This window comes from Hyperolius riggenbachi, chromosome 10 (genome assembly GCF_040937935.1).
Source record: "Hyperolius riggenbachi isolate aHypRig1 chromosome 10, aHypRig1.pri, whole genome shotgun sequence".
NCBI lineage: Eukaryota > Metazoa > Chordata > Amphibia > Anura > Hyperoliidae > Hyperolius > Hyperolius riggenbachi.
The window spans coordinates 181,876,464-181,891,063 of record NC_090655.1 but is presented as its reverse complement, the minus strand read 5'-3'; the positions used below and the strand labels follow the sequence as shown (position 1 = coordinate 181,891,063).

General features: G+C 46.4%; 1 protein-coding gene across 2 annotated transcripts in view; it reads right to left on the bottom strand.

The window, feature by feature from the left end:
* The window catches only part of MTG1 (mitochondrial ribosome associated GTPase 1), a 57,904-nt gene that overhangs the window by 11,382 nt on the left and 31,922 nt on the right, over nucleotides 1–14,600 (bottom strand). For both annotated transcript variants that reach the window (XR_011024271.1, XM_068255327.1), the window contains exons 9-10: nucleotides 13,276–13,357; nucleotides 5,700–5,812 (exon numbers count right to left, since the gene is read on the bottom strand). Coding sequence is in view for 1 of the 2 variants with exons in the window: in XM_068255327.1 (XP_068111428.1) it covers nucleotides 5,700–5,812; nucleotides 13,276–13,357 (195 nt within the window). In the remaining variant the exon portion in view is untranslated. The remainder of the gene's footprint in view (nucleotides 1–5,699; nucleotides 5,813–13,275; nucleotides 13,358–14,600) is intronic.

Sequence of the window (14,600 nt, the reverse complement as noted above, 5' to 3'; positions counted from 1 at the left end):
TCAGATGATTAGGTTAATAGCTCGTTTAGAGAACCTTTTCATGATATGCTAATTTTTTGAGATAGGAATTTTGGGTTTTCATGAGCTGTATGCCAAAATCATCAATATTAAAACAATAAAAGGCTTGAACTACTTCAGTTGTGTGTAATGAATCTAAAATATATGAAAGTCTAATGTTTATCAGTACATTACAGAAAATAATGAACTTTATCACAATATGCGAATTTTTTGAGAAGGACCTGTATTTCTACACAAATGTAAAACTTACTATAATTACTTGGCCAGTGAGCAACAAATAGACAGGCTGCAGGTAGCGCTGGATCTGGTCCATCTCGCTATTCTGCATATTAAAAGCTGACTGGTCACTGGTATGGTATAACAATATATAGATATTGTGCTAGAATAAGACAGTAGGGGGAGCACTGACTACCGCAGTATCATGGAGAGCGAATAGGTAAAGATGACACTTATCAAATGGAAAAACCTCATTAAACGAGAACTTCCCTCCGTCAGGACTAAATAGACTCTGTTGGGGCAGGAAGAGGGCAGCGGTTTGGTGGTGATGTCATATGACGACATGAGCAAGGTGTATGTGAGTACTGGGTTATGCCAGTGCTCATGTTTAAAAACATAGGAGGTTGAAAAAAATATAACAATTTTGTCCCCACTAGATGGCAGCAGTGAATTATAATGCGAAAAGCACAATTCATTCGAACTTATATCGTGAATGCTAAACTATTGTATTGATAATTTGCAAAAGATTTTATGTATAACAGGGAATATTCTCTAACACAGATATATGTATGCATGGATATGTGTATAATTTCTAATGAGCTGCATATGTAAATACAGGGTGGGCTATTTACCGTATATGGATACACCTTAATAAAATGGGAATGGTTGGTGATATTAACTTCCTGTTTGTGGCACATTAGTATATTAGTATATGTGAGGGGGGAAACTTTTCAAGATGGGTGGTGACCATGGCGGCCATTTTGAAGTCGGCCATTTTGAATCCAACTTTTGTTTTTTCAATAGGAAGAGGGTCATGTGACACATCAAACGTATTGGGAATTTCACAATAAAAACAATGGTGTGCTTGGTTTTAACATAACTTTATTCTTTCATGAGTTATTTACAAGTTTCTCTTTGTCGTCGCCGAGGTTAACACGTGAGGAGCGGATAGAAATTGTGTTGATGTCTGGTGAACGCAGTAATCGGGTCATTGCAGCAGATTTCAATGCAAGACACACTACGAGACCATCCATCTCTATGCTACAGTTAGTAAACTGCTTGCTAAGTTTTGTGAAACTGGTTCAGTGTTGGATTTGCCAAAAATCCAATGTGGATACATGAAATCTGTCACTAATGAAGAAACATCAGTGGCTGTCCTAGCTTTATTCAGCAAGAGCCCACATGTCACTAAGGAGTGGCGTTAGTTGAACATCCCTTTGGCGGATATTAGCTACTCACAAATAGCACCCTTACAAACTCCAGCTACTGCAGCATCTCAATGAGGATGACCCAGATTGGCGCACTGAACTTGCAGAATGGGCAAAACAAAAATTGGAACAGGACCCTCAGTTTACGCAGAAGATTTTGTTCAGTCATGAGGCAAACTTTTATGTGAATGGTGAAGTTAACAAACAAAACCACCGCTATTGGTCTGACACTATCCCATATTGGATAGATCCCTCCAAGACTGTTGGAACAAAAAAAAAAAATGATGGTATGGTGTGGTGTGGTGTGGTATATGGGGAACAAAGATAGTGGGGCCATTCTTCATTAATGGAAACCTCAAGGACACTGGATATGTGAAATTGCTACATGATGATGTGTTTTCCTCTTTATGCACTGAAGCTGGCACGTTCCCTGAGTTTTTCCAGCAAGATGGTGCACCACCACATTATGGGTGTCAGGTTCCGAGCATTCCTAGATGAACAGTTTCCTGGAAAGTGGATTGGTCGTTGAGAGCCAGTTGAATGGCCCCCAAGGTCTCCCGATCTGACCCCCTTAGACTTTTATCTTTGGGGTCATCTGAAGGAAATTGTCTATGCTATGAAGATACGAGATATGCAGCACCTGAAACTATGGATACTGGAAGTCTGTGCTAGCATTTCTCCTGCTATGTTGCTATCAGTGTGTGGAGAGTGGAAAAAGAGGGTTGCATTTACAATTCAACACAATTGAACACATTTTATAAGTGGTCAGAAAATTGTAAATAACTCATGAAAGGATAAAGTTACGTTAAAACCAAGCACACCATTGCTTTTCTTGTGAAATTCCCAATAAGTTTGATGTGTCACATGACCCTCTTCCTATTGAAAAAAACAAAAGTTGGATTCAAAATGGCCGACTTCAAAATGGCCACCACCCATCTTGAAACGTTTTCCCCTCACATATACTAATGTGCTACAAACAGGAAGTTAATATCACCAACCAATCCCATTTTATTAAGGTGTATCCATATAAATGGCCCATCCTGTAGTACTGTATCTAATGTTTTAACATAATTCCTCCAACTATATGTTTTCTAGTCAATAGTGGCCTCAATTCACGGAGCTTTATCAAACACTTTATCAAACGTTTGATAATTTACCTCATGGGTAAATCTAATTTTGAATTCACTAAAGTGTTATAGATTTACTGAACGTTTTATCGATAAAACATTCGATAAATATATAACACCTTAGTGAATTCAAAATTAGATTTTACCCATGAGGTAAATTATCAAACGTTTGATAAAGTGTTTGATAAAGCTCAGTGAATTGAGGCCACTGTGTATTGATTTATTTATTGATTTTGTATATGATTGTACTGAGGAGTCCAAATTATTATTATTTTAGGCACTGATATTGGCCTGAGGAAGTGGGCTTAGACCTGTGAAACGCGTTGCCTGTGCTTAATAATAAAAATCTTTTGTTGTTACAAAGATTTTATTTGAGGTAAGCTACCTCCCTTTATTTCGTTTTTATTTGTTTTTAAAGAATTTTATACACACCAGGGCGCCACTTTCACCCATATTGTGTTTCATGGGTTAGTCAGTGAAGTATAGTGTAGTGTAGCTGGTGGTGGCAGCAGGAGTTAGTGAAGCGTAGTGCAGTCTAGTTGGCGGCAGCAGCAGGGGTTAGTGAAGTGTTGTGCAGTGTAGCTGCTGGTGGCAACAGGGGTTAGTGAAGAGTGGTGTAGTTGGTGGTGGCAGCAGCAAAGGTTAGTGAAGCATAATGTAGTGTAGTGTAGTTGGTGGTGGCAGCAGGGGTAAGTCAAGTGTAGGGTCGTGTAGCAGGGGTCAGTGTAGCTAACAGTTGGGGGGGGGGAGGGGGGGGATTTGGGTCAAGACACCCCTGCACCATAGACACCTAGGTTTTCTTTTTATTATTATTCCCGGTTTTTCCCCTCTAAACCTAGGGGTTTCTTATATGCCCGAGCATCATATATTCCGAAAAATATGGTATGTAATTATACTCAATTACTGTAAATTACTAGTGATCAATAACTGCAGGAGGAGCATTGAGAAGTTGTACATGATGAATTCTGCTGCATTGTTACGCTCCTTTTCAAAAATACTACAAAGCTTAAGTACTGATATACAGTATGTGATAAAAATTTTACATTTAAAAAGTTTAAAACTGGCAGACTCATGTTACTAAGTAGGGGCATAACTATGGCACCTGCAAGGCATGCAGCCACAGGGGAGCCCAGAACTCACCGGGGGCCCCGTGAGTGGAGAAGTTTCTTTTCCCTGTCCTGAGAGACTGGCAAAGGGCACGGAGAGAAAAAACGTTCTGCTCTTTGCGCCATTGTTGTAATGACTGCAACTGCTCAGCCACTGATAAGGAATCGTACAAAGATTTGTAGACAATCCCTATTCAGTGTTCAGCAGGGTCTTGTGTACAGCGCTGCTCTACCCTCAACCTCTCTACCCCTCCCCAAGTGCTGTGTACTGTGGAGATGCTTGAGGAGTCTGGCCAGGGAGAGAAAAATCTTTCTGCTCTCTGCACAATTGTTCTGATGACTGCATCTGCTCAGCCACTGATAAAGAATCATACAAAGTTTTGTAGACAAAGATTTGTCGACAGTCCCTATTAAGTGTGCAGCAGGCTCTTGTGTACAGCCCCCTACCTTTCTACCCCTCCCCAAGTGCTCTCTACTGTAGTGATGGTGGAGAAGTCTGCATAGCCAGTTCTGCTCCATCAGAGATGGACAGAGTGAGTGTAATAAGCTGAGGCTGGGAGCACACTTATCTGTCATTTTTCTGTATGCTTTTTGTGCACACCATGCAGATGCATGCATGTTTTATCACAGAAGCTAATGTAATTGAGAAAATGCCTGCAGTGCTTCACTGCTGTCTGTTTTATCTGCATGGGGAAAACATATTTAAGTGTGCACTAGTAAACTGAGTAACACTAGTACTCAGTTTACCTGTACAGAAAGCAGGGGGAGGGGGGTTACCCATCCAAAGTTTCGCGGGGAAGCCGAGTGATTCCTAGTTACGCCCTTGTTACTTGGATTGCAAAGCTGTTGTATTATTAAAAATGGCTTAGACGCTTTCCATGCATTGAAGGATATCCAGGCTATAATTACTAAGAAGTTCCTGGCAGAATTGATGCAGGGATTTCATCTGACTGCCATCCAGTGTTGGGAAGATTTTTTTCCCAGTGATGTCCCAGTTTTTGTTATTTATTTAACTACTACCTGGTGGCGTGAGCTACACAGGGCAAGAATACACGCTCCATCTCTCTGAATGTCGTGCACGCCATCACATATTGCAGAATTAGACCAATAAAATTGCATGTGACTTTGAATCTCTATGAATGTACGATAACGACTGCCTCAGCTGATAATCAGGCGTGATCCCCTGACGATCCCATTGTTTGTGCCGCTCAGCTGCCCGCTACATTTATTTATTTATTGTATTTATAAAGTGCCAACATATTACGCAGTGCTGGACATTAGTTTAGGTTACAGACAATATTTAGGGGTGACATACAGCAATATGACAATACAGGAATACAAGAAAAACCAGATCACGCAGCACAGTATGAGTACAAGGTAATGCTTAGTCAGTCACTGGATGGGAGCATGGAGATTAGGCAAGTTGAGTTAACTCAGATGCCTAGCATGGGTTCACAGTAATGGAGGTGCATGATCAGGTAGGCCCAGAGGCTTACAATCTAGAGGATGATGTAAAGCATGCGCCGCTCTTTATCCCTCCATTGTCCCCCGCGTTTGGAACGTTCCTGGCCACGGGAGCACAATTGCCCGCAGAATTACCAGGCCGCCTGGCGGAGGATCCAGGTGGCCTGGAAAGACAGTGAAGGAACGATCAGCCTACAGGGGTCTGGAGGAAGCCCCAGGTATGTATAACTTTATTTTTCTCGTCTCAGGTACACTTTAAATTTCATCAATTTGGCTGAGAGGCAGGTACAGCCATGTCAGCAGTCTTTGTAGACAGATATAGCAGGAGGCAATACAATGTTGGGCTATTAATTGATTTTCTACAGAAGCTCCAATCACTAGTAAATTTACCTTCACGTGCAATATTTACCATTTTAAAACGAAAACTCTTAACGATAAATGTAATAATCCAAAAAATAACATTCACTTTAATGTGCATTGAGTTAGGTTTTACAGGCATGGATCCTCAAGAAAACTGGCATAATCAAGTAAAAAGATGCTAAAATGTTTAGAGAACTTACCCACACCAGTCAGAGCTTTCACTTTCTGAGTCTTTCCCAGTTTCACAGCAATTTTCTTCAGAAGTGTCTCAATATTTGAACATGGCCCTTCCAGTTCGTAATGCTTCACATATCTGATAACAAGTAATAGCCGAAACAGTACAGAAACATGTCACAGAACATATGAAATGCCCTCAGCTGCAATAAGATGCTTTAAAGGGGATTTGAAGTGAAAATAAACTTATGATATACTGTATATATATGATATACTCGACTACAAGTCTAGAAATGTAGGTCTGACTCACTAAATAAATGTATAGCGGTCGACTTTTACACAAGTCACGAGCATCGCTGTGCATACTGAGTAATGTGTGTACAATTAGTGACATTCCCATTTTCAGCAATTTACCCAGTGCTAAGTGTCACTTTCTTGTTAAAGGAAATGCCCAAAAAGCACAGGTCTAAAAGTCCTAGCCACAACAATGGAAGGGGGCAGGGTGAAAATACTGGGCTGCAGGAAGGGAAGTGAATAATTGCTGCACTTGGGGGTCTGGAGGCATTATTGGCTGCACTCATGGGCGTAGGGCCCGAGGTCGCAGCGGTCGCCATGGCGACTGGGCCCGCCTCCTGATGGGGCCCGGGGGCGTGTGCAGGAGCGGCCTCCCTGCCTGTGCACGTGTGCTTGCAGTGGCCGTCAGGCACTTACTACATTGCAGCACCGCAGACAAGTGATTGCTGCCTGGTCTCCTCCTCCCCAATCTCCTCTGTCCCCTCTCGCTTTCTCCTCCTCCTCTCCTACTTGTCTCCTGTAGCTGGGCGGCTGCTGTAGTGACGACAGTCACTCCTGTCATTCTGCACCGCCCCCTCTAGTTTGCTCCTCAGTGATGTCATCTCTGGCTCTCCTGGCTCCTCCCAATCATCCTCGAGTGAGTGGAGCCAGCCAGAACCCAGAGTGCAAGCTGTCCACGTGTCTGCTGCCTGCCAGTAAGTGCCTGCCATAGACTAGTGTACTTTACAGCTAAATAGAATAGAGGTTTTACAGTGGAAGCCATCAGTAAAAGCAAGGAGTTCTGATTCAAAACTCCTAGCTAAATACAGGTGAAGGGGAAAACTTTGAGTGCAGCTGCCCAGAAATCATCAAGTAAAAACGGGGGAAAATATATATATATATATATATATATATATATATACACACATACTGTGTATATATTACGTAGTCCTCATGCCCACTGTTCTCCTCCTCTGCCCCCCCCCCCTCCTTTACTGTGCAAATGCCCCCTGCAGCCACTTCCTGGTCGGCCCAGTTAGTCATTATTTATTGCTGCACAGGTGCTGGCCCAGCTGCTCACATTCTTGATCATGTGCCTTTGAGCGCTCTGCACATGCACACTAATACCCGACTCGGCCGACCACTAAGTGGCTGCGGGGGGCATTTGCACAATAAAGGAGGGGAATGGAGGATAATGGGGGGAGTGGTGGTGGGCATGTGGAATAAATCATATTTATGCCTGCTCACCCCGTTTTTACTTTTTAATTCAGCTCTGGTATCCTTTAAATAAAATAAAATGTGACTCTGGGCAAATGTTATCAGAGCATCTCCCCTCACCCCAAATTGCGGTGTTGTGTGCTGCTGCCCATATCCCCACCCTTTAAATTAGTGGTAACAGAGGCCACCAGCACCCCCCTCTCCTTCAGAGTGCACACAGCTTAGAATTCTCTCCTGTCCAGCAGGCGCACTACCTCCTCCTTCCTTCAGCGTCCCTCTGTCTCAAACTATATGGCGTCCCTATCCCTGTGACTGATCAAGAAGTTACATACATGCCACTTGGTCACAGAAACACTGCAGGGATGAAGACAGAAGGACACTAAAGAAAGAAAGTGGAAGCGCGCCCGCTTGACAGGTGAGTGAGAATGCTAATCTGTGTGTACTCCGAAACAAAACGGTGGTGGGTTTGCCAAACTAGGTGGCAAGGGAATTGTCACCGGGGTGGGGGGGCCATGTCTAAGTTCTGCATCGGGGCCCACTGATCTGAAGCTACGCCACTGGCTGCACTTGAGGGACAGGAGAGGTTTTACAGTTGTAGAGTCCCCCATGAATAATTTGTGATCCAATGGGTGCAACAGCTTTAGCTAGCACTAGGCTAGCATAGGTAGCCGGCACCCCCCGATCCAGCCACTTAATACAATACCCAGCCTGGATCCAGCGATCGGCGCAGCCTCCCCGCACAGCTCCTCTCTTCACTATGGGGGATCGTACATGACGTCATGACATCACCACATCATGCGCAGTCCCGATCCTCCCCACAGAGAGACCGGAGCTGTGTGGGGAGGCTGTGCCGATCACTGGAGCCAGGCTGGGTAATGTATTAAGTGGCTAGATACGGGGCAATTGGGGGGAGGGGTGCCAGCCACCTGTACTAGCTAGCCTAGTGCTAGCTATAGCTGTTGCAACCATTTGATCACAAATTATTCATGGGGGACTCCTGAGGCCAGAGAGCGGTATGCCCGACAAAGTGTCAGGCATACCGCTAAGGAGAAAAAAACAAGATATCCTTGCGCTCCTTCCTCAAAAGCTGCAGACACACTCTTTTAAACAAGTCTTCTTAACTCCTTAGTTTAATGTAATGTGCAGCTCCATAAATCGGGGCAAAGAATAAATGTGGGTTTTTGTAGCTGCCCAAGGCCCTTCCTTATGCTGTCATGATTGTTGTCACCCTTCATCTGTCATAATCCTGCTTCTTCCAGAGGTTTTATAACTACATCCAGAGTTTTAAATCCTTCATATCGGACCTCTGAGGGGTGGCCAGACTGCTCAAATCAGAATGAATGGCCGACCCAGCCAGATCAGCAAACACGTTTTTGGCCTTGCCAGATAGCTCATCTCCTGCATCTGTCCTTCCAAGATCCTCAATACTCAGACTGACGTGCCAGGCTCTTGCAGCTTTCCCGTGCCACACTCTCCACTTGTTAGAGGGCGAGGGAGTTCTTTAGTCTAGATGACAGGATAGGCTGTGCTGTCATTGGAGAGGAGTAGCGGCTGGGGACACAGATCTTAGTTACACAGCCACTTCCACGGCTGTGGCATATAGAAAACACCCTGAAAATGCTGTTGTGGCTGTGAACAGTTCCTTGGAATCTGAGGTCAGTCCTGAGGTCCTGGTAGAAGCAGCGAAGGTCCAGGTAGAAGCTGCAGTGTCCTGGAATAGCTATAGATCAAGCCTCGAAAGAAGACTTGTTAACTGGATTTCAAGACATAAGACAAGCCTGGTTGAGGCTTGAGGCTTGTCTTATGTCTTGAAATCCAGTTAACAAGTCTTCTTTCAAGGCTTGATCTATAGCTATTCCAGGACACTCTGCAGCTTCTACCTGGACCTTCGCTGCTTCTACCAGGACCTCAGGACTGACCTCAGATTCCAAGGAACTGTTCACAGCCACAACAGCATTTTCAGGGTGTTTTCTATATGCCACAGCCGTGGAAGTGGCTGTGTAACTAAGATCTGTGTCCCCAGCCGCTACTCCTCTCCAATGACAGCACAGCCTATCCTGTCATCTAGACTAAAGAACTCCCTCGCCCTCTAACAAGTGGAGAGTGTGGCACGGGAAAGCTGCAAGAGCCTGGCACATCAGTCTGAGTATTGAGGATCTTGGAAGGACAGATGCAGGAGATGAGCTATCTGGCAAGGCCAAAAACGTGTTTGCTGATCTGGCTGGGTCGGCCATTCATTCTGATTTGAGCAGTCTGGCCACCCCTCAGAGGTCCGATATGAAGGATTTAAAACTCTGGATGTAGTTATAAAACCTCTGGAAGAAGCAGGATTATGACAGATGAAGGGTGACAACAATCATGACAGCATAAGGAAGGGCCTTGGGCAGCTACAAAAACCCACATTTATTCTTTGCCCCGATTTATGGAGCTGCACATTACATTAAACTAAGGAGTTAAGAAGACTTGTTTGAGAGAGTGTGTCTGCAGCTTTTGAGGAAGGAGCGCAAGGATATCTTGTTTTTTTCTGTGAACACACCCTGCTGAGATTGGGACAGCAACTTGCAGCACCACTGAGAAGCAGACCACCATCATAACACGTTCATCATGCTGGATTTATTCTTTGCCCCGATTTATGGAGCTGCACATTACATTAAACTAAGGAGTTAAGAAGACTTGTTTGAGAGAGTGTGTCTGCAGCTTTTGAGGAAGGAGCGCAAGGATATCTTGTTTTTTACTGTGAACATACCGCTAAGGAGGTTAATGGCTGCAATACTTTATGCAGTGCAGTCATTAACCCCTCCTGGTCTCCAAGTGCAGCCATTAACTTTGCTGGGTAGACTTATACTTGAGTCAATAAAAAATTCCAGCTTAAGAGAATCAAATATTGGAGTCGACTTATACACAAGGTCGACTTATATTTTCGAAGTAATGAATTGCATGTGTAGTACAGCTAAGAAATAACAACCAGACGTGTATCCAGAGCCGTGTTTCACCGCAACCGCTATCTCCCTGACACTGCGCCGTCAGCTGCTGGTCAGGTAAGCCACGTGGGAGTAAAGCTGCCCCCTGACCACGTCACTCCAGCTCTCTGCGCGCACGCACAGACCGCGCTCTTAGCTGATGCAGGCATGCCGCCGTCTCCCCGCTCTCAGATCAGCTGATACAGTCCGGTGTGCAGAGCGGCACTGCTGGTCAGGTGATGCAGCCGGCTAGGAATTCTGCGGCTCCCTCTACAAATCCGTCCATGGTGCAGGCGGTGATTGGTGCAGCAGTAGATGGCTTCTTCCTCCTTCACACCCCCAGATGGACCCGGGACCATGGGAGCCACATGCTTCTCTCGCTGGCACTCAAGTACCAGCTGCTGGGGGGGTCCTGGGCTGAAGGACGAGGTCAGTGCTGGGGGACAGGAATGAGATGTGCTGGGGACACAGAGGGACAGGGGTGTGATTTGCTGGGGGTACAGAGGTGTGATATGCTGCCGGGGGGGGGGGGGCAGGGGTGTGATGTGTTTGGGAGACAGGGGTGTTGTGTTGGAGGGGACAGTGGTGTGATGTGCTGGAGGGGACAGGGGTGTGATGTGCTGGAGGGGGGGGGGGGGAGGGGTGTGATGTGTTTGGGAGACAGGGGTGTTGTGCTGGAGGGGACAGTGGTGTGATGTGCTGGAGGGGACAGTGGTGTGATGTGCTGGAGGGGACAGGGGTGTGATGTGCTGGAGGGGACAGGTATGTATGTGCTCCAGGGGACATCGGAGTGATGTGCTAGAGGGGACAGGGGTGTTATGTGCTGCGGGGGCAGCGGTGTGATGTGCTGGAGGGGACAGGGGTGTCATGCTGGAGGGGACAGGGGTGTGACATACTGAAGATGACAGCAGTGTGATGTGCTGGAGGGTACAGGGGTGTGATATACTGGAGGACAGCAATGTGATGTGCTGGAGGGGACAGGGTGTGATGTGCTGGAGGGGACATGGGTGTAATGTGCTGAGCGGGAAAGTGTTGTCATGTTCTGGAGGGGACAGGGTGTGATGTGCTGGGGGTACAGGGGTTTTGTGCTGGAGGGGACATGAGTGTCATGTGCTTCGGGGGACAGGGGTGTCATGATACCCCCTGTCCTCCCAGCAAGACACCCCTGTCCCTCTATTTCCTCAGCACATCACACCCATGTCCCCTCCAGAACATGACAACACTTTCCCCCTCAGCACACCACACCCCTGTCCCTTCAGCACATCACATCCCTATCATCTCCAGAACATGACAACACTGTCCCCCTCAGAACACCACATCCATGTCCCCCTCAGCACATCACATACCTATCCCCTTCAGAATATGACAACACTGTCCCTCAGCACCATACCCCCTGTCCTCCCAGCATGACACCCTTGCCCCTCTGTTCCCTCAGCACATGATAACCCTGTTCCCCCCTGCACTTGACACCCCTGCCCCTCAGCACATGACATGCTGGAGAACAGAGGGGAAGGGATGTCATGTGCTGGGGGGACAGGGAGTTTCATGTGCTAAAGGGGAGAGTTTACAGTGCCCATGGACGGTGAGCACTTCAGATGCGGAAGTGATATCATAGAACACTACCTCCATGTGAAGCGCGCTGCGCAGGACTTTGTGTCCTCTCCTCTTGTTGCAGATCATAACAAATTTACGCAAAAAAGGATGGGGGGGCGCAATTTCAGTGTTTGCCATAGGCGCCATATTGTCCAGACACGCCACTGGTAACAACACTAACAAAAACCAGGAAAGAGATCCAAGCTGTATAATTTGCACAACTACAGTATTTTATAAAATCCATTAATCACCTGAATGTATTAAAAAGGCAAGATAAGACCATTAAAAATGGTGCTCTGCTACGAGACTTTTGCTGGAGATTCCAGTATTACACATCAGCTGCAGGTCAATTCAACACGTTTAACCACTTCAGGATTCGGCGTACGCTTAACTACGCCCCTGAATCCTGAAGTGGATTCCATGGAAACGTTCCATGTCAGTTCACGGAGGGTGTCTCCGTGAACACCCTGCGAGCCGCCGATCGTGGCTCGCAGGGTAAATGTAAACACACGGGGAAGATCTTCCCCGCTGTTTACATGTATACGGCGCTGCTGCGCAGCAGCGCCGTAGCGGAGATCGGCGATCCCGGCCTCTGATTGGCCGGGGATCGCCGGCACCTGATAGGCTGAAGCCTGTCCTATCCGGCGCAGGACGGAATTCCGTCCTGCGCCGCTCACAGGGGGAGGGAGAGGGAGGGAAGGGGAAGGAGGCCAGGAAGCGCTGCGGAGGGGGGCTTTGAAGAGCCCCCCCGCAAGCGCAAACAGCCGGCGGCGATCAGACCCCCCCAGCAGGACATCCCCCTAGTGGGGAAAAAAGGGGGGTAGTCTGATCGCCCTGGCTGCTAGCTGATCGGTGCTGCGGGCTGGAGAGCCCACGCAGCACCGATCAGGCAACCCCCCCCCCCCCCCCCCCCCCCGGTACAGAAGTGGTTAATTGTACTGTATGTACAGCACCGGCCTATCTCAATTGGGGCCTTCGTGCCAACCACACGGCCCAATTACCATATATGTCTTAGCCTAACCACAAATTGGCAGTATAACAAGTATTGATGGCAAAGTAAGCAATTGTAATTGTAGCAAGTGTAGTACATGCAACAAATTATACTGGTCCTTGGTTTTTGGTAGCTGATGATAAGACTCTGCACAGCTGTAGTGTTGCAGCGCTTGCCACAAAGAGTTCTCTCTCATAGCAGCAGAAAGGATGTTCATAGTGAAAGACTAGCTGTATGTACTTGGTGCTACTACCCAACTACCATACATGTGCAATGATGGAGCAGGGGTAGGAGTTTGGGCAGCTCATAGACTGCTGTCTAATCAAGCTGCATCTACATTTACACAGGAAGACAGCTTTGCAAATCTAGCCAGCCATGTGATGAAACACAAATAATATAAAAAAAGGGTTATGAGCAGTGCAGAAGACTGAGCATTCCGAATGGTGGTATTTTCTGAATTAGAATAGGCATTAAATACACAAGCCTGAACTAATGGTTTAAAATGTTGCTCTCTACTAAAGTACAAAGGATACAGACTTTAAGATTATTGCATTTTGCATTTCTTACCTGTGTTGTGGGTAATTATTAAGGGTATAAAGAAGATAATCTGCTATGATATCCTCTCCCACCAAATGATCTAGGATTGTTCCTTAATAAAAAAAAAAAATGTCAAAATGTGATGGGCAACAGTCATTCTAGAGCATACATGTCAAACTCCGGCCCGCGGGCCACATCTGGCCCTCAGAGCCATTTAATTTGGCCCTCAAGTGGTTTCCTAACTTTGCATTATGTTTAGCCAACTCTAGACCACCAGGGAAGCTACGTATATTGGAGGTGAAGCCCTAGAACAACAGGAAAGCCATATCGGGAAGGTAGGGTTAAAGTACTAAATACTAGAGAACTCTATAGGGGAGGTGTGGAGGCTTCAATACACCAAGGAACTGAATAGGGGAGGGTGGCCCCTCTAGACACCAGGGAACTGTATAAGGGAGGTAGGACCACCAGACACCAGGGAACTGTATAGGGGTTGGTGGGCATTAGACACTAGGGAACTTTATAAGGGAGTAAGCTGGCCAGTAGACAGTTGAGGTTGGCCAGCGACTAGGTCCCAGTGTACAATTTTGGCCCCCTTTGTATTTCAGTTTGACACCCTGTTCTAGAGTCTTCCAGCTACAGAGACAATGTTAGATTCTGCAGAGTCATTCATTGAAACCATTTGTACATGCTGTTTACGCTGATTTTAACCAGTCAGCCAACGTTTCTGGTGAGCAGGATATGTACTATTGGGATGGAGATCGTTACTAATGGACTTGAAAGTGGACTATATTGATGTATTAGGCCTGTTTCTGTATTAGGATTTGTGTCATAGTTTATATCTGACTGATACACAGAGCGCTTTACTTTAATTTACAAACGCTAGTAGGGTGCGAATACTCACCCAGTTGTACAGCGATCTGTGTAATCAGTGCAAAGTACTTGGCTGCCTGGATTTCAAATATATGTACTGTGTACTTTAATTTTTTATATTTGCGAAAGTTTGAGAGGAGGAGCGCATATACCACCGTTCTCTTACATTCATTGAAACTAGTTTAACCTCCTTGGCGGTAATCCCGTGTGTGACACGGGGTAAGCCGCCGGAGGGTGCCGCTCAGGCCCTGCTGGGCCGATTTACATAATTTTTTTTTGCTACACGCAGCTAGCACTTTGCTAGCTGCGTGTGCATAACGATCGCCGCCGCTACCTGCCGCGCCGCCCCCCCCCAGACCCCTTTCGCTGCCTGGCCAATCAGTGCCAGGCAGCGCTGAGGGGTGCTCGGCTGCCATCCGGCGGATTTATTGTACCGCCAGGGAGGTTAAAGGGGCAGTATGGTGAATTGTCTTATTATATGATAA